The sequence below is a fragment of the Pyxicephalus adspersus genome, chromosome 8 (assembly GCF_032062135.1).
Source record: "Pyxicephalus adspersus chromosome 8, UCB_Pads_2.0, whole genome shotgun sequence".
NCBI lineage: Eukaryota > Metazoa > Chordata > Amphibia > Anura > Pyxicephalidae > Pyxicephalus > Pyxicephalus adspersus.
Window position 1 is genome coordinate 47,825,373 of NC_092865.1, and position 20,158 is coordinate 47,845,530.

General features: G+C 40.4%; 1 protein-coding gene and 1 long non-coding RNA gene across 6 annotated transcripts in view; one reads left to right on the forward strand and one right to left on the reverse strand.

Annotated features, from left to right (window-relative positions):
• Positions 1–9,140: 9,140 nt before the first annotated feature.
• Positions 9,141–20,158, reverse strand: part of RAD18 (RAD18 E3 ubiquitin protein ligase) — a 198,516-nt gene continuing 187,498 nt past the window's right edge. For 4 of the 5 annotated variants that reach the window (XM_072420465.1, XM_072420468.1, XM_072420466.1 and 1 more), the window contains one exon: positions 11,393–13,220. In XM_072420465.1, coding sequence (XP_072276566.1) covers positions 13,118–13,220 — 103 coding nt within the window. In that variant the 3' untranslated portion in view covers positions 11,393–13,117. Of the gene's footprint in view, positions 9,647–11,392; positions 13,221–20,158 lie in introns of those variants that run through there. The other variant, XM_072420467.1, reaches the window with a different exon arrangement.
• LOC140336985 (uncharacterized) lies at positions 13,114–15,908 on the forward strand. The gene is made up of 3 exons (XR_011921973.1): positions 13,114–13,239; positions 14,631–14,708; positions 15,749–15,908. It is a non-coding gene; the product is annotated as an uncharacterized lncRNA (long non-coding RNA).

The following is a 20,158-nucleotide window of genomic DNA, read 5'->3' on the forward strand; positions in this document are numbered from 1 at the left end:
GCACTAGGGGAGCATGTGGTAGGGTTAGGGGTGCACTAGGGGAGCATGTGGTAGGGTTAGGGGTGCACTAGGAGAGCATGTGGTAGGGTTAGGGGTGCACTAGGAGAGCACCATGGTAGGGTTAAGGGTGCACTAGGGGAGCATATGGTAGAGTTAGTGGTGCATGCAGGGATGTAATTTGCAGACGGACTGAGATTTGTCACCTAAGACCAGGGGTGCCAAACTCAAAAACACAGTATGCCAAAATTAAAAACTTAAACAAAGTTGTGGGCCAAACTTGAAACTGAAATAGCACCGTTAGTACAATTCCCTGCGCCAAGAAAACAGTTCAATGCGGGGCTTATTGTTATGAGTAGTTGGAACTCCCTCTTCACTGAAATAGCACTGCTACTACAATTCCCTGCGTCTCTAAATCAGTCTATTGCAGGGCCACACATAGGCAGAGAGGCCGCTGGTCTAAAGACGCGAGTGATGCCGGAAACTGTAGCGCTAATTCAATGCAGCGGCGGGCCAGCTGTAATTCATATTTAGGATACCTTTGGGGGGACTATGCAGGACAGATTTGGCCCGTGGGACAGAGTTGGCCACCCCTGCCTTAGACAGTAAGTTCCAGACAGTCAGCGGGTGGGGGGAGTTTTTGGGGCAAGCGACTGAGATCCCAGCAAGTGGCAGAAAACAGGATCACCACGTAATCTTGGACATAAAAGTGCAGAATGCAAATGGTTGGAAATTACTTCTGAAATGATGTTACCAGATTAAAACTTCCATGAGATTTAATTATTGGGTTTGGATCCCCTTTATAAATAAAATGTTGGAATTTGTTCTTTTCTGCTAGTTAAGGTGACAGATTGTGGCACCATTTCTGGAAATATAGCTGATCACTCCACTTATCTCTCTATCTATCTACCACCTGTGAAGGCTGCGCTGTCTGAGTGTCATTACACAGCTCCTGTACCTGACGTCCTATTGCCGGAGGCTCTGCGATCAGATGCAATCTACAGGCGTCATCGGCAAATCTTCCTCCAGATCCGGTAATTGCTGGTAAATGGTGTCTGTGTACAGCAAATGTCCTGCAATTGGATTACTAATAATATAATTTTATCTATAACAAGGCTGTGTTAAAGGGAAATACATTTATGTGTGTCAGTGTGATTGTCCTCAATGATGACCCCACTCATATGGGATATTCCCCTTGGGCTGCTTATACTTATAAAGCCATACAAACATGAAAAATCCCCACAAAAAATAAATAAAAATAACCCAAATGAAAAATCTCAATAATGCCTGGTAATCCTAATAAGAAAGTCCATTGTAATGTGATTGAAGCTGTCCCTGCTTGCATTACAGTGGGAGGAAAAGATGCTGCAGGGGGAGTAGCTATAAACATTGTCACTTTTAAATCACAAACCTGCAGCTTGTCAATCAGCACCTGGCCACGCTTTTGCCCACCCACATCACTAACCCCTCCCACTGTGATCTGCAGTGTCCGGGATAGGGAATGTATGAGATACAAGGATTTGGCTCAGTTAAAGAAGGTAAAGGAAGATTTTTGTTTACTATATAAGACTTGTACATCACATAATAACTGAATTTCAGACGTTAGCAGTACTTGACCTGACTTCCAGCTTTTAAGATCCTGTCATTCTCCTCTCCGCCACTTTTGCTGCGTCTCATGGTCGTGCAATTATTGTTTATTTTCAAATAAACACGACAAGCCATCATCCCCCCTGTGGCTTTTTCTAAGTAAGAAAATAAAAACAAGGTCGCTTTCAGCCAATTAGCATGAAATGACAGATAGTCTGATAGTCAGATAGACTATCTGTGACAGATAGTTTATAAACTCGCAGTTTCAAAGCAAAACAACAATGCCAAAAAGTAAGAGCCCTGCGCAGGAGAAATGCTTTCTGCTGACTGAACAATCATCATCTCAAAATTTGAGGACGGACAGGACTTTTTTTTTTTGTTCTTCAGGATTAAGGAAATCATCCAAGTGTTTGACGAGGATTGTCTACTACCGGATAACTTCTGCTTTAAGCAGCATACTTTGTAGGTGCAGGTGTGACTTTAGGGGATGTTGTGATGCATTCATGTGAATGGGCTTTCCTAACACAATGAAAGTTAACATGCAACATAACATGCATCAACATGCTTCCATTGACAGAGCAGTCATAGCCTTTCCTTGGGCTTCAAACCATCATCTAATCCTGAGAATGAACTGATACAGAATTAAAGCAAACAAGACATATCAGCACCTATTTCAATATGATTTGACCCCTTAGGGGTGTCTGACACCATTTAGGACCATTGTAGTGTGTTGGCCTGATTGGTGTGAATGGACCCCAGAGTAAACCATTAAAACCAGAGCGGAAGTCTAAGGTTCTCTTGTCCTAATATCATCCTCCAAATTTATGGATCATTTGATACAAACGTGTATCAAACAAGAAAATCCAGCATTCCTTAAAATGGTGCTAAGTCTTAATGGATCAAAGGAATGTGATCCCTTTGATAACTTCAGGCTCAATCACACAAATCAGGTCTCTTGCATTGCATTGAACTGCTTGGTATCAATGGGTTCTAAAGTAAAGACTACAAAGAAAACTTAAAGTAAATGTCAGAGCCTATCCTATGTCTTCAAGCTATCCTCCAAACCTAAAAATTAAACGATATAAAGTTATATCAAACCAGACATAAGAATCCTTTTGCTTTGTCTTGGGTCCTATAGGATCAATAGAATGGTCTTCCATTTGATAGTCCATTGCATTGCATTTAGGTAAACCCTTAAAATCTAAAAGTCATAGCCTCTCCTTGGTCTTTAAGCCATTCTCCAATGACCAATTGATACAAAGTTATATCAGATATCAAAAGGCCCAGAATACCTTTGAATTGTTCTAGGTCATAATGGTTTAAAGGAATGGCTATTCAATAGATAGCCATGGGCTCATTCACACCAATCAGGTCTCTTGAATTGCATTGACCTGCTTGGTGTTGAAGGGTCCTAAATTAAACCCTCCAGTTAGAACAGAAGTCATAGACTCCCCTTGGTTAACAAGCCATTCTCGAACCCTAAAGACTAACTGATACAAAATTATATCAAACCAGAATTATCAGCACCCCCTTCGATAGTCTTTCTTTTGATACCCTAAGTTCCATTCACAGTTGTCAGTTGTCTTGCATTTAGGTAAACCCTCCAAATTCAAGAAGTCATAGACTCTCTTTGGTCTTCAAGCCATCCTCCAAAGACCAACCGATACAAAGTTATATCAGATAAGACATAACAAACCATTGATTGGTCCTAGGTCCTAATGGATAAAAGGGACGACCATCCCTTTAATACCATGGGGCTCATTCACACAAGTCAGTTCTCCTGTATTGCGTTGACCTGCCCAGTGTGAATGGGTCCAAAAAGAAAGCCTACAAATTAAAGCATAAGTCGGAGCCTCTCCTGGGTCTTCAAGCCATCCTCCAAACCTATAGATCAACTGATACAAGGTTATATCAAACCAGATTTTTCAGCATACCTTTGGATTGTCTTGAGTTCCAAAGGATCTTCTTTTTGATACTTTATGGTCAATTCACACCTGTCAGGTCAATTGGAATGAGTAAACACTTCTAATTGGAGAAGTCATAGTCATGTTCCTAGGTCTTAATGAATCAAAGGAATGGCCATACCCTGGGCCTCATTCACACCAATCAGGTCCCTTGCATTGACCTGCTTGGTGTAAATGGGTCCGAAAGTATAGCCTAAAAATTTTAGCATAAGTTGGAGCCTTTCCTAGGTCTTTAAGCCATCCTTAAATTCTACGGATCAGCTGATACAAAGTTATATCAAACCAGACATATCAACATCCCTTTGCATAGTCATGGGTCCTAAGGATAAAATGATATCCTTTTGATACCTTATGGTCCATTAACACCAGTCAGGTCTGTTTCTTTGGGTTTAGGTAGGTAAACTCTCCAAATTCAAGAAGTCATGGCCTCTCCATGGCTTCAAGCCATCTTCTAAAGACCAACTGATACAAAGTTATGTCAAATAAGACATATCAGTCTCCCTTTGAATGGTCCTAGGTCCCAATGGATCAAAGGGGTGGCCTTTCATCAGATAACTTGGGGTTCATGCATGACAGTCAGGTTCATTAAAGTATGTTTAGGAAAACGCTGCTCATTGAAGTAGTCATACTCTTTGCTTGGTCTTCAAGCCATAAAGCCAGGGTGCTGGGAAGTTCCTAGCTTTGCCCTCTTCCAGATGAAATAGAAAAATGAGTGTGGGGGCATATGACAGCCTAATATCTTAGTATGTAACTGTGCAAATATCATTGCGATTCTTAAAAGTATTTTTTCTTTTAGTGAGAAGCTGTGATGGCAGAGTTTCAAACAAGTTTCACGTTGTTGGAGTTACGGTCATGAAATTTTTGTTTCTCCAAGGAAAGTCAGCAAAGGACATTCACACTGAGATGTCACAAACACTGGGGAGAAGTGTTCTTCCTACAGCTTTGTCAAAACCTGGATATCTCGTTTCAAGACTAGGCATTTCACAGTTAAAGATGAGCACCGCAGAGGGCGCCCCTCAACCTCAACTGACCCGGCAACCTGCGATGCTGTCCATGAGCCTATTATTGAGGACCGGCGAATATCCGCAAAAAAGATTGCCCAGATACTTGACATCTCTTGGGAGCGTGTTGGGTTTGTTATCACCACTATCCTAGACATGCACAAGCTTTCAGCGAAGTGGGTGCTGAAATGTTTGAACAGTGATCAGAAGAAGGAACGAGTTGAAGTATCCAAAGCTGTTTTGGCCCATTTTGAAGTTGCATGGGACTTTTTGGCTAGGTTAGTGACTGAAGATGAAACCTGGCTCCACATCTATGATCCTGAAACCATGGAACAGTCAAAGAAATGGCGCCACAGCGGGTCCCCGCAGCCGAAGAAGTTCCGAGCCCAGAAATTGGCCAAAAAAGTAATTGTGTCTGTTTTCTGGGACAAAGATGGTATTCTGTTGGTGGACTACCTACCTCAGGGCTCTAGTATCACCGGACAGTATTATGCTAACCTCCTGGACCAGCTGAAGGAGGCAATTAGGACGAAATGTTGTGGAAAGTTGACCAAAGGGATCCTTTTTTTGAAGGACAATGCACCTTCGCACATGTTGTGGCACAATGTTGTGGCTGCCAAATTGAACACCCTGGGTTTCCAATTGGTCCACTATCCCCCCTACTCATCTGACCTGGCCCCTTTGGACTATTATCTGTTCCCAAATTTGAAGAAACACCTGAAGGGGCAATGTTTTGAGGACATTTCTAATGTCAAAGATGCTGCTGAGAGCTGGTTTGTGGCCCAACCAAAGGACTTTTATTTGAATGGTCTAGAAAAGCTGCAACTACACTGTATCAAGTACATCAGTCTCAGGGGGGAATATGTTGAATAAATGTGTTATTTCATAACTCTGGCTCTCTTCCTTCTGGGCAAAGACAGGAACTTCTCAGCACCCCCTTGTATATATCAAACAAGACACATCAGCATTCTTTTGGATGCACAGGATTTTTAAAGCTTGCTGGCCTTTGGCTATCTGGGGTCACATGGTGCATGCCTGCCCACAGCAGCTCCTCTGTTCTGTGTTTTTTTTACTGCACACTTGCTTTCTTGCATTTCACCTTATGCATGACTTTTAGATAGAAGATTCCAGCTTCTGGAATGTGTAGTATAACATTTTCTTATATTTGTATATTTGATCTGCAGCCAATGTAAAATATCAACACTTTCACTGCAGAATCAGGGAGTTGGTAATCTCAGAGCAGAAGGATGGGGTTTATTTCATGGATTCTCAGAAACCTTGTAAAAAGCAGTGGGTTTCATTTACAGCCGATTCATTCCACAAGAAAAAGAGATGAGAGGGATTTAAAACCAGAAAACCATTTATAAACTGTCCTGGAAAAGAGACAACGGTAAGGGAAGATTTCAATCATTAGAACATCCTTTACCATGTCCCACACACGGCGGTATTGCAGATTGGCTAATGGACGGACGAGCAGGTAGGTATTACTTGGAAACTTCCAATGTCATTGTGTCAGATGGAGACTTTTGAAAATTCTTCAGCTCTTCAAAGTCGAAGTAAATCCAATCACTAAAATCTCATAAAAGCTTTAACATGTCTACTCATTTCAAAAATTATATATATTTTTTTAAATCTGCAGCTGTAATGATGTACTGATCCTGCCATTAAGGTTTATGATTAGACACTTTACGTGTCTTTGAATTTTAGTTTCATTGTCACCATGTCACACAGACTTCTCATTGAGTACTACAAGTCACCGTACAAAAATAACATGATTCATTGTCATGCAGCATCATTGGAGGCAGACAGAAAGCAGCTGCAAAGATACTACAGGAGATTAGAAAAAATGATATCCAAATAAAGGATACAAAGAAGGCAAGACATTGCTTTACTTTCTTTTGTAATCATTAAAAAGTTTTTCTTTTGCCCAAAAATATTTTTCCTTCTCACATTTGCACATTCTGGCAATATAACCACCAATGGAAAATATTCCTTTGCGGTAAGACTTTGCAAAAAGAACGTCCGCAGGAAAATCATTTTTTCCCTATTCCAGACTCAAATTGCTTTTTGATTTTTTAGAAGTTTTTATTTTGAAGTAACTTATTAAGCTGAAAATCAGTGGCCGGCAACCCCTGCGCCGTCCTCATCTCATCCCTGACATTTGAAACCAGTCCGGGCAATCATGTATGCGGCATTGCAAAGTTGGCCAGAGATCTGCATTCTGGAGGGCCTCAGAGATCCAGTTGGTGAGGTCTGGACAGATTTAAGGAAAGCTGCGATAGCTGAGAAAGCTGAGATATATGGAATATTCATTGCTGACTACTGGAAATGCCAGCTTGCCTGACATGCATATTGGCTTTTCACCATTTACTAATAAGGAGCTTTTACATTCACAATGACTTTATAAATTGCATGCTTATTCCCAGGTTGGAGAGGGGCTAAAAGTGCAAAATTTGAAGACAGACAAGGAACCAGCATGGTAAAGTTGGCCAAAATGCATGTCATTTTGATTCCCGTATAGAGCATTAGAAGGTGTGGGTGAGCAATGGCCCAGTAATGATCACAGCTACTGTACATGCTGGTGATCAGTGAGTTCAGTGGTAAACTTTGTGTGACTATTCGCATTAGAACAGGCTTGGAGGTGAAATCCTCCAATGGGCACCCTTGGGTAACAACTAGAAGATTCTAATTCTTGTGTCTCTAAGACAGAGAGTAAACCGAATTTGGCTTCATATATGCACATTTTCTGTGTTTTTTATAACACTGACTTCCATGCTGAGTAAGGAATAAAAAAAAAATTTTGTTTTCTTCACAATGGATGCATGGATGCCAACTTGCACAGATCTCAATGAGACACTGCAGGGCTGAAGGCCGTTCATTGTGGCAATTACAGGACAAGTGATGCATGTTATTAGCATGTGAGGAATGAAGTCATGTTGAACCGCCTGAGAAAATCTTGCATAGTGAAGATGGATAGATGACGAGAAAATATTCTACCCTTTCCAGTAAATATCTTGTAGAAGCTCAGTTCTACTTAAGGGATCAAAGGAATGGCTATCCCTGTAATTCTTTAATAACATACACAGGACTCTGCTGAGGTGAAACAATGTTTACCCAGGAATTATGAGTTTTTTGCATGGTAAAGGTGAGAGGAAATACATTTTATGTCAGCAGTTGCAATTATAAAAAAAAAATCAAATTAAAGTATAATGCAATGTGAAGATTGAGGTGCATTGATTTACTATAACAGATCTAAAAACACCCTGTGTACACTGACAATACAGGTGTATAATTCGGCAAAACATAAGTGAATATCCAGACCTTGTTTTTAGTTGAAAACAATAGAAACCTCCTATCAGTCCAACACAACCTTGTGTTCTCTGCAAAGAGACTCGTGTTCCACACAGAGAGCAAGGATCTTTCACTGTAGCAAGTTGACAGGGGATAGACTTTTCTACTCAGGCTGTGGCTGTTTCTAAGAATTTCTAGCACCTTGTTTTTAAGCACCTGGAACATAATAAAACATATTTAATTGGCCTTCTTGAATAAATAAAATATACATCTGTACATCATGCACATTTCTCTGTGGTTTCTTGGCCAGTAACAAGATGATACTCGATAACTTCTGCTAAAAATTCATGGCGATCCTAACTTTCTTAGTGAGCTGCTTGAGACTGTTGATCCAGGAAACATCTGATTGCCTCACGGGATCATGAAGGAATTTTTCCAGCTGGAGCAAAGTGAACCAGGGTTTATGAGGGTTTTTTTTTACCTTTCTCTTGATCAACTGTGTCTATAGGGTTTTAACTGGGATATGTTTATTTCTCTAGAGGATGAACTTGGTGGACTGTATTTTTTCTACCTGAACTATGTAACTATGTGCTTTGCCTTCAAATCTCTCCACAGATCTTGCACAACTCACCTTTCTGACCTGATAGAAGAATACTCGCCTAGTCAGTTTCAGTTGTCCCTCCAATGCCCTACTAATGACTTCCTCACTGATAACCTTGTAACATGCACGGCTCCAAGACTTTTCTAGAGCTCAGTGACTCCTATTCGGCTTGCTAGTATCTTCTGCACATTTAAAAGAGCAGTCAAAACCCATATTTTCATACTCACCTACTTGTCTTCTTCTGTCTCCTAAAACCCTCACTACTCACCCACCATTCCATATCTCCCCTCCTATTGTGCGCTGCTTCTCCCACCTCTTAGATTGTAAGCTCTTTTGGGCAGGGACCTCTCCTTCTCCTGTGCCAGTTTGTCATTTGCAACCCCTATTTATAGTACAGAACTGCGTAATATAAATACTGATTAATAATTAAACTAGCTGCAATAAATAATCAGCATAAGAAAGTGAGTGGCCCAATGCTGGACCACTCACACTCAGGTGAATAGAATAAAAGGAGATTCATCCACACCCCAAGTAATTACACAGTCCAAAAATAAAGATTCAGAGGCAGTCACAAGATATCAACCAAATGCAAATGCTTAGTTGTTCCAGATAGCAAAATGAAAGCCCCACCAGGGACTTCCTATTATAATGCTTTTATTGAGCTTACAACTGAAATCCAAAACATGGTTGACAACTCTATTTTTTGAATAAGAAAAAAAAAAGAGAGAAAGAGGGGAGGGGGTGTATTGCAGTTCAGCAGAAAAAAACTGGGCAATGCTGACACTTCTTAATATTTGAGTTCAGCAGGGTCAATGTTCCTTTAAATATTCATATTAAATGTTTTGTTTTTGATGCATTTATTGCTCACACAAAGGTGTAATTACACTCTGAAATAAGGAAATTGAGATACAGTGGACGGTTGACCTGCATGGTCAGTACACTTTCAGGATCTTCTAGGCCACCCTGGTGTAGCTAGCAATGCAACATAAAAAAGGACTCAAACCCTTGATGATGTCTCTGCAGATCCGGACTCTTCAGTGTGCACATCAATTGCTTGGATTCACACCGCGTATCATCGGTTCAGCGGGAGGCTGTTTGTACAGATGACTTTCATGAGATTTAAGGATGAGGTCTCTGAAGCTGAGGTGCTGAATTATCTAACTGCCCTCAATAAGGATGTTGCGCTGCTTTTCTAGGCATCAAAACTGGAAATACAAAGAAAAAAAATTGACTAATTCCTAAATCTGAAAGAGCCTTAAAAACCTTAGTGGAATCATTGGAGGGCCATCGCTCAGGGCAGCTGTAAAACGTTGAAAAGGAATTTAGGTTCCATTTATACTTGACTTTCGTTTTATATGAATGAAACGAGGAACAGACGTGGATTTCATAAAAAGCTAATGTGCTACAGCGTTCATTTGGATGTTTAGTATTTCTAGGTAAATAAAAAACATTTATTGATAAGCTTTTTAGTCTCTGCACAGCAGGACTCAGGAGCAGAGAGGGAGGGGCTATATTTCAGACCAATCAGGTTCTGCTGCGTGCACATGTGCTAAAAAAGGAACATGAGAGGTGAACAGAGGAAAGTGATGACCCAGTATGCTGCTTCACCATCACTGTCTAATCACAGGCTGAGGACAGGGAGAAAAAAACATTTAAACAGGTAGTAGCTTGGAAACCAGATGGCTGATCTAACTATGTTCACACTGGCAGTGAGGTTGCGCTGTGTTTACTCCTTCCTCATTCCAGGAAACAACTGCTTCCAGTAAGGTGCTACATCCATCTCCATAGAGAATGAATGGGGGAAGCAGTAAACGGTCTTAATATCACCCACTTCTGACAGCTGTTAAATGTGCAAGATGCCAGCTGCAAAGATCCGTGCCCAATCACTCAGTTCTAAAGCAGGTCGGAACCACCATGCTTCACTGTACCTTTTAGGATTGAGGCCAAAAAGCTCAACCTTTGTCTTATCAGATCATAAGATTTTCCAACATGCTTTTTTCCAACATGATTTTTTTGCACATTTTAGCCTGGCTTTGATGTTTTTCTTTGTAAGAAAAGGCTTCAGTCATGCAACCCTTCTGCATCACCAATGGTGCTAGCACCACCATGTTAAATATGAGGAGGAATTTGACTCTTCATCATGGCAATGACCCCACACATCCATCTAAATTAACAAAACAATGGCTTCACCAGAAGAAAATTAAAGTTTTGGAAAGGCCCAGCCAGAGCCCAAACCTAAATCCAATAAAAAATCAGTGTGGTGACCTGAAGAAAGCTCAGATCCACTTTCACTTAGTGGAGTTACAATGCTGTTCAGTGGGATATGGTATTACAGGGTTGTACCTCCTGGGTTGTACCTCCTAACCATGTGCCTGCACAAAGCAGAAACATTACAAAGGGGCTAAGTTTTATTTTGAGCTGTTAACAGTGCCATAGGAGAGCTTAGAACGAAGGTTAGTGATAACCTGTTCGGGAGAAAAGCTCATTATTGTGGGAGAGAGGTATAGAGCCGAGGTCCTTCCCCTGATGTATCAGAGCTAGAACTGTCCAATAAGCTGGGGGCATGTAGCTGTGGGTACTTAAAATAATTCACTTTCAAAGAGACCTTGAAGTCAAAGTCAATCATCTCCCACTGCGTATTAACATTAGAAGCCTGGCTGGGTGGCAAAATTCTGCTGCTATAGAAATCAGATGAGCTCTGATTTTAGAACCTTGCATGAAATTTAAAGATGAATTTCTCCACATTGCCTACAGATAAGATTACACTAAGGATTTGTTTTAAAGTTATTTTACTACCCGTGTAATACTTTAAAACCAAAGTCTTGGCATGTGAAATGTAATAAAAGAGTTTGTGATTGTGGGACTTTCTATAACTCCGTGTAATGTAATGTGATGATTCTGCATCAAATAGTTAATAAATAATTTAAATATCAAAAAATTACACAGACAAGAAAGGATAGTTTGGTTTATTGAATGTTGACATTAAATTCAGACAATGTCCCATCGGGTTGGGCAGACGTGGTCAGAGCCTAATGCGTTGTGATGGCTTGATGACATTGAGATGTGAGATGAGGTGCTAGACATGCGGTGCTGTGACCAGGGAAGGATGCAGTCCGGTAACGCGTAAAATCATATTTTTTCTGGCTTTTTGATCACCACAGGAGCTGCAAAACTTCATTACCTCCAGCAGAATGCAGAATTTACACAATGTTCTGTCTGTGCTACCAAATGATTGCTTTTTGGTGCCTCAGTTACTCCATATAAGGATGAAGTAATTACAATTTTACAGCTGTCTTTAATTCAGCTGAAACAGATCCATTAACAGACTGTTTGTAGGGAACACTAGCAATCCTCACTGGTGACAACCCTGTCAGTTATAGGATACAGGGCATTGCTCCCCTGATGCCAAGGCAGTCGCCCTGTCAATGATGAGTTTCATTCTGCAGCACACCATCAGTGAAAGAGCATGAAAACAGATGAATATTTTCACTGTGTGCCATTGGCCTATGCATTAAAGAGTCACTCCATGCCTCACCACCAATTCCAAATGCTGCAATCCAACTAAAAGCAGGGAAATGAGAATTACTATGAAGCCCCCACAATAAACCTATTGCCTATTTTCTTTTCAAAAAGCAAACTTATTTTCTTGGAAAAGTAGAGCCGCTAATACTAAACCCCAGGAATTCATACCCTGTCTGACCAAAAAACAGGAAACAAAACTTCACATTTGTGTCTGAAACAGGGACACCATGAATTTGTATACAGAGTTGTTTTTTTTTTCTTTTTTATAAAATGATAATGTGATGCCATTTCTTTGTATACAAATATCACTTTCAAGCAGTTCTTTCCCAAAGGGGTACACACTTATTTTCTGCACCTTGATTTATATCTCTCGGCAAATGGGAGTTAGTGTCATACCATATATAGGACAATACAAAGAATACAAGACTAAACATAGCTTCTGATAGAGTATCGAATCCTTGGCTGCATGCTGGATTGAAGCAGAACAGATGATAAAACTTTAGCCCATGTCCCAGTCCTAAAATCAGAATGTGGCCAAAGAGTAACAGAACAGTAGTTTCCATATAAATCCTAATAAATGTTTTGATTCTGCTTCTATCTTCCAAGACATCCTAATGCTGCATGCAGGCTGAGTTCTTACCCGTGATCAAACTAATGTAAAGGAAGGAGCTGCAACTGATCATCAGAATTGATCAGATATCTAAGCAGTGTTCTCCCCAGACCCTGTTAGCTGGGTGCACCGCTCGACACTTTTCAGCAACCACTCAGCTGTTTTTGGGTGGTTACTGAAGAGCTGGTTCACAATACAGAGGCCACCACCCACACTGCTATGGAAACTTTCCTCCTTATGACCATTCTAGATTTGTGTCAGGCCACAAGCAGCCCTTGGATCTACTATGTATGCTGTAAATCACCAAAAAGCATTAAAAAAGGTATAGAAATTGTTAAATAGGACTAAAAACAGTCCCTGGCATTTGATAAAGAAAGATGGAGAAGTTGTCCAGTAATTTTACATATAATGTAGGGGAAATCTTAATAATATATATATCTGCCCCAAGCTTGCTTTGTAAGTCTTCCTTGCTATCCCTCAATGTGCATTTTCTTTGCTTCTATGTTTTCTCCTCAGGTTCAGCCTGGAGATCACAGAAGCTGCTTCACTTGCGTTGGCGCTTGGCTCTGGGCGTATGCTGGTGTTTTGTCTCAGTTTCTTCCCACAAGGATGTTTTCCGCTTCCTGGTTTTGGGCTCAGAATGATTGCTGCAGGCACAGAGGAGGGGTAAGTTCAACGGTTGCAGAATCAAAATATTTCACATGCTGTTCTATTGTGAAAACTAAACATTCAATACATTACACAAGCAGGAGAAAAAGACAGAAACATTCATGAACAATAAACATTTAGGAGAAACAACTCAGTATAAACACATGTACAGTTTTCTTTAACCTAATTAGCTTTATGCAAAGCAATAATTAGACCTATTCTCAATGTCAATTTTGCCAATGTTAATTTTTTATTGTAAACACCATGGGCTATATATATATATATATATAGGAGGTATGCAAATGATTCATAATAGATATGTGTGAATGTGTGGGGACATTAGAGTGTCAGCTCCTCTGTACAGAGATTGATGGGACTGGCCCAGTGTTCTCTGTACAGCACTGTGGTAAATTTTAGAGCTATATAAATGTATCATAATAGTGTGTGACTGGGAGGGGGTCATTAAAGTGTAAGCTTTTCTTGTACAGAGACCAATATGACTGGCTCCGCAATCTCTGTACAGCACTGTGGTATATGTCAGAGCTATATAAATATATGTTACTAATAGTGTATGGTTGGACTGGCTCAGTGTTATCTGTACAGCAATGTGGTATACGTCATAGCGATATAAATACAGTATATGTTACTAATAGTGTATGGTTGTGGGGGGGAAATTAGAGTGTCCGTATCTGTACAGCACTGTGGTATGTCATAGCTATAAAAATTTATAATACAAGTGACTGTGGGAGGCCATTAGATTGTAGGCTCTTTTGTATAGGGACTACGATGAGCTCAGAATCCCCGTACAGGATTGCTATATACATAGATATATAAATATATATTACTAATAGTATGTGGCTGTTGGGGGACATCAGAATGCAAGCTTCTCTGGTACAGATACTGTTATGATTCCCTGTACAGCACCACAGAATATGTAGGAGCTATACTGTACAAATATTAAAATACATGCATTAGGCATAAGCAGAAGGTTATGAATTCTTGTACCCAATTACAGGAAGATACAGAGACTAGTGAGCTCAGAATGATTTATTGGGCACAAGCCGAGTATGGGGTTTGCAGAGACATTTGCTGTAGTAATAGCTAAAATATTTATTTGGGCTGGGTTCTTGCTGAAAAGCAAACAGTAAAGCCACAGGAAAGCGAAGCTCAAGGTAGAGAAGTTTTAGGAGCAGACGGGAAGAAAGCCGATTTCAGTCCACAAAGTCATCTTTGCCCCAATAATAAAATGCCACACAGGGGCTGAGCCAGTCCAGTCCACAATCCGGCTGCACAAATACTGAGCATAAAGACTTAAAAGCAAAGAAGAGTGCAAGTCCATGGAGGGCAAATTCATAGTAGTTATTAATATGCTTTATATTAAACAAGCTTGTTTCTTTATATTTTCGCAGATCAAACACTAGACCAGTGTTTCACAGCCAGGGTTCCTCCAGAGGTTGCTTGAGCAATGAACAGTTTGGGTCTCTCAGGTCAGTTTAGGTGACCCTTTATGATCTTTTTGGCTATCTGTAAGGGTGACATTCTTCCCTAAAGCCAGCAATGTAAAAGGCATTCTTCCCAATGGCCACCATGCTATTATACTGTGAGCTGTGGATATAGCAATTATAGAAGTTCCCTGAAGACCTGAAATTTATTTTAAGGGTTCCCCCATGTTAAAAAGATTGAGAAACACAATTCCTGTACCTAACTGTTTATTTTACCATATGGCCAAAATTGTAGACACTTGACCATCACTTCACTGGAACTAAAACTGTTGGACCAGGCAGGAAAATTTTGAAGGGAGATGTCCCTTCTGCAATATTTATTCTTACCTGCCTGATCGCTGAGGAGAACTGGCAAAAAAATTGAGGATCCCCAGCGATTGTCAGGGCTGAATGTTATGTGTCCCCGGTACAGCCAATCAAGATCGCAGGAAGGAAGGGAAGAAGGAAGATAGTGGCACCCTGCAGCAGAATAGGGACAGGTGAGTATAGTGGGGTTTAGATCAGCTTTACGAAAGGAGTTGGTCCCCCTTACCAGCCTCCTTTAGAAAAGGACGCTTGCAACCCCTGCGGAGTCACAGCTATATTTTACAATCAGCAAATTTTATGCTATCTGTCTGCTTAATGGAAAACCCTAGTTGTGTAATTTCTGCAGAAAGACTGTACTGGCAGCAAAGGTCCCCCTCTGCAGAATGGTAGCAAGGACAAGGTTTTCTACACTGCTGCTTTAAAGAAAAATAATTGTATATAATGTGTGTATCAAAATAAATACCTTTTATTTTGATACACCTGAAACGTATTTACCTGCTTTAAAAGGAAAGTTCAATTGAATTTTAACAAAAGGTTTGTTTTGAAAAGGACAATACGGAGACAAAGAGAGGAAAAAAATGTTACAAATGTGAGAATTAAAACTGACTTTACGTCTTTTGATCCAAAAAAACGCCAACATATTAAATCAAGTAGTGTATTGCTCATTTGCATGCTGGGTTTCTCACCCAAATAATTAGATTTTTTCATTCTTGTTACAGATTTCCCCCATCCTGGTACTCTGTCTGCAAATGGCCATGGAAAATGTGGTCTGGAAGGAATATTGGTTTTGCTGTTTCTGGGCATTTAGGGACTAAACATATTGCATGACTTTCCTGAAAATAAATACCATCTGGAAATTTTGGATGGGGATCCACAAGATTCCTCCGTTTACTTCTGCGTGTTAAACACAAGGACATGTCACACTCTTAATGTCTGACACCCCCTTGTCACTGTTGTGTTGGGTTTTCCAGCTGCCGTTTACGATAAATCAAGAAACTATCATCAAGTTAAACCATCTGGGAGAAGATCCCGCTGAGCTTGCCAAAAGAAAAGATTGGATGGTTAGAAGATGATGTTAAGTGTAATACTCACTACCTCTTTATTCCTGGGGAATCTTTCATCAAAACAATCACCTCCACACAGGAAAGGTTGTTCATTGAAATTAAAAATCTCTGAGCTATTACTGCAGACTTGTAGAGGGATCCAACCTGGCAGAATGTGGAGCAGATTGTGCGATCTGCAACCCATAAACTCTTTTCTCCCTATAGTCACAATGTTCAGCTCGCTGGGTCAGCTGGAGAGAAAGACAAAAGCCTAAACAATTGTTCAATTGTCTGTGTGTAGAAACAGCAATACACCTTAAAGAGTATTTAAACCCCATAACAATAGAAAGTTAAAAGGGAGAATGAGATTTAGAGAGGTTTTATAGCATAGTTCTCCCCAGAGGATTTTAGCCGGTTGCTCCGCCCGCACTAAATTTGCCGTGTTTTGCCACACCCCCTTTTTTACCACCCGGCTACAGCTTCCTACCACCCGGCTGAAAAAAATTTCTGGGGAGAACACTGTATAGGTATGTAACCAACATAGCAAAACAAAGGTGTATATTTACAAAACAAAGCAAAGTTCATTTCCAGAAAAGTATATTACATGCACCACTATACCTTAGGTATTTTTTTACTTGTGGTTCAAGACACAAGGTAGGTGGGATCTAGACAAAGATCAGCTAAAACATGAATACATATATAAAACATAGCATAATTATTGGGTATGTCAATCAAAGGAGAACAGTAAGCGCTCCAAAATCAAGTAGTGTCAAGCCCAATGCGTTTCGCCTTGTGGCTTCATCAGGGGAGTGACAAGAGACTCACACTAGATTGACATCTATAATGTACATAGAGAAGATGTAGGGACACTAACTGATTTTGAGATGTTCAGCGGTGCATAAAATATACTTTTTTGGAAGTAAACTTTGCTTTATTTTGTAAATACACACTTTTGTTTAGTTATGTTGATTATATTTAAAAAAATATAAAAGATTTCTAAAACTTATTTTGCCTCAAAAAGTCATTCTTCTTTTTTAACTTTCTTATGTTATCTGTACCAAATTGGTTTGGCAACCTAGGCAGAGGCCTAAATTATGATGTCCTAGGGGGATTACCTTGAATTATACGTATCTAAAACCCATTCTTTAAAAATTTTTTGATAAAGTAGAAAATTGTTCAATGTATCTTCTGCATGAAGTGGGAGAATAGGTTAAATTCCCAGAGTTGTCAATATAATTCTTATTATTAAACAGGATTTATAAAGCGCCAACATATATGCAGCGCTATACATTAAATAAGGGTTTTAAATGACAGACAGATACAGGCAGTGATACAGGAGGAGGAGAGGTCGCTGCCCAGAAGAGCTTACAATCTAGAAGAAATTATCACAGAATAGGAGCGGGGATATGGAATGGTGCGAAGCAGTGAGGGTTTAAGCCACAGAAAAAGATGGGTAGGTAAGAAAGTAGGAGCAAGCGGAAAAGGACGAGTAAGACCATTCCAGAGAATCGGGCAGCTCTAGAAAAGTCATGGAGCTGTGCATGTGACGAGGTTATGAAGGGGAAGTCATTAGTAGGTCATTGGAGGGATGAAGAGAGAAGCTAGGGGGGTATTTTTCCACCAGGTCAGAAAGGTAAGTGGGACAAGAACTGTCATGTGAACACGTCTCCCAACTGAATGATTTCCTCTTCTCTTCCTTTGGCTGCAACTCCAGAGTTTACTATTTTTCTCAGTCCCAGAGGAAAAAGTGAAGACAAATAGAGAGGGGGTGAATATTCAATAGAAGTGCAGACACCAAAAACCTGTGCACGTAAGGATAAGAGTTAAAAGAGGAATGTATAAAGTCCAGTTTTAATTATATATATATATTATATATATATAAAAATCAACACGCTTTGCGGATTTAAAGGGTGCTTCTTCATCAGGGTCTTTAGCAAGGACCCAGATGATGGTTAAAGCAGCACTCATTGTAAAAAAGTAATAACTTTAGAGTTTAACTCCAACTGTACCAACGATCATGAAAGCAAGGGTGAGCCTCCGGAAGGCACTAAAAGATTTGCCCCTTCGCAAACACCCTCACAAAAAATAGGGCCACACCATAATCACTATTGCCACCACCACCATTTCAAGCACCATCTCTGCACCTTTACAAGGCTGCTGGGAACTCTTGAGAAACATTGCGGCCTGTGTAGCTTTGCCTGCAGGGAAAATCTGTTATTAGAGAGGGAGCTAAGGAGGCTGAACTTGCCAGAGCAGATTTGTAGAGATGGGTCCAATGGAGTCAAGAGTGGTGGGTGCACAGGTATTGCAGACAGGCCCCTATCCATCCCTACAATGTCAGGGGTTGCCCCTGCTTGCTGTTACCAGAAACCCTGTACTGTGAGTAATATATAAACTGGCCTATTTTACCCTCTGCAACTTCAATACTTTACGTCACTGATCCAAAACAAAATGCAGCTGGTAAAGACATAATTAGTACCAAAACTCAGTGCAGAGATCTCATCCACAGAACCTTGGAGAGATGAAATAAACTTCAAAGTAGTTTAACTCTCTGCTACATACAAAGGCAAAATTATCAATTTTAAAGCAGTGTTACCCTTTTTTTTTTTTTTGTAACTTTACTAGGAATAGCTAGTAACCCCCATCAGCATTCCCAGTACAGAGCTCTGTGCAGTGGTAGCTGTGAGTCGGTGACCAGCTGGGCTCATGTGTCTTTCCCATTTCCTATGACGTGGAAGAATTTCCACCCGGCTGTGCATACATATCTGTCAGTCTATATCCTAAAATAACTCAGAATGTCCATTTCCTATGCGTGTCATGTAAACTAGGAATAGGCAAGGTATACAAAAAGGATAGAGTAACTTCATAACAGAACCCTAATGCAATAATTCAGAATTTGATTTATAAAATTGGTTCAGTGGTGAGAATTATTAGCATTTTTCTTCCGTCGGCTCAAGCTGTCAGAAAGCTGACTTGCCATGCCATGTAATAGGATGCCATAGAAAAGCTCAGCAGGAGCAGAGGAAACCACAAGTGCAAGGCTAAATGGCTTACCTTCAAAACAACACTTTCATGCTGCTATTTTGTGTGTCAAGGTAACATAAAGCAATTTCAGCATTAGAGATTGTTACAGAAACAAAAACACAATGTGTTACGGATTGTAAATGACATCTCTGAAAATCTGTTACCTTTTTAGAGATGTAAGCATCTTAGAGAGGAATTTCATTTGCAACAGAAGTAGCTGTATAATATAAACGCAATGCAATTTCAGAGAAACTTCATTCTTTTTGGGCTGTGTATGGAATAAAAATGGTTTTCTCATCAGTACAAGAAGAGCGGTTACAACGAACCTTTCAGTAATTTAACAAGTCTGCTGAATAAATTTACAACAGGTCATAAAATACAGCATCTGTATCATTTTTTTAAAAAAGATTGTCTTTTTTACAACAAAAAAATTATCCATCGGCTCCACTGATGATGCCACTAGCCTGCTACAGGCAGGAGAATTAATTTTCTCAGTCTCCTCACCCAATAATTAGAATAAAACATTCTAACTCCTTAAGAGCTGCCCCTTTACCCAAGAGGACCAGAATATTTGGGAAAAATGCTCTGTCTGCTTGCAGAAGTGTGAACACCATCTGAGCTGCCTCTGCTCTAGCACTCCCTCCGGTGGTCGGGTCTGTTACCTGCTGGTCACATGATCCCCATTTGCCACATGAACTTCCCTATAAAAGGTGACTAAAAAGTGACTGGCAACAGAAAGTTGCCTGAACAAGGAGTTCTTTTAGGCTCTGCTTTAAGATTTCTCTCTGGATCCTGCTTCCAACTTTTTGGTATACTGGTCTCGGCTCTGTCTGTCTCCTGACTGCTGCCTGCCCTAACCTTTGGCTAGCCAGACGCGTAGTCAGACCCTTCTGTCCGATGTTTTGGTTCTATTCAGGCAGAGGATACCAGGCCCTGCATGTATAGGGGCCGAAACCTTGGCACCACCTCCTAAAGTCCATCACCCTGAAGGGGTGTGCTGGTGAAGCCAGAGGCTAGTGTCTTAGACTCTGCCCCCTGTACACATCTCTGCCAAGCAGGCTG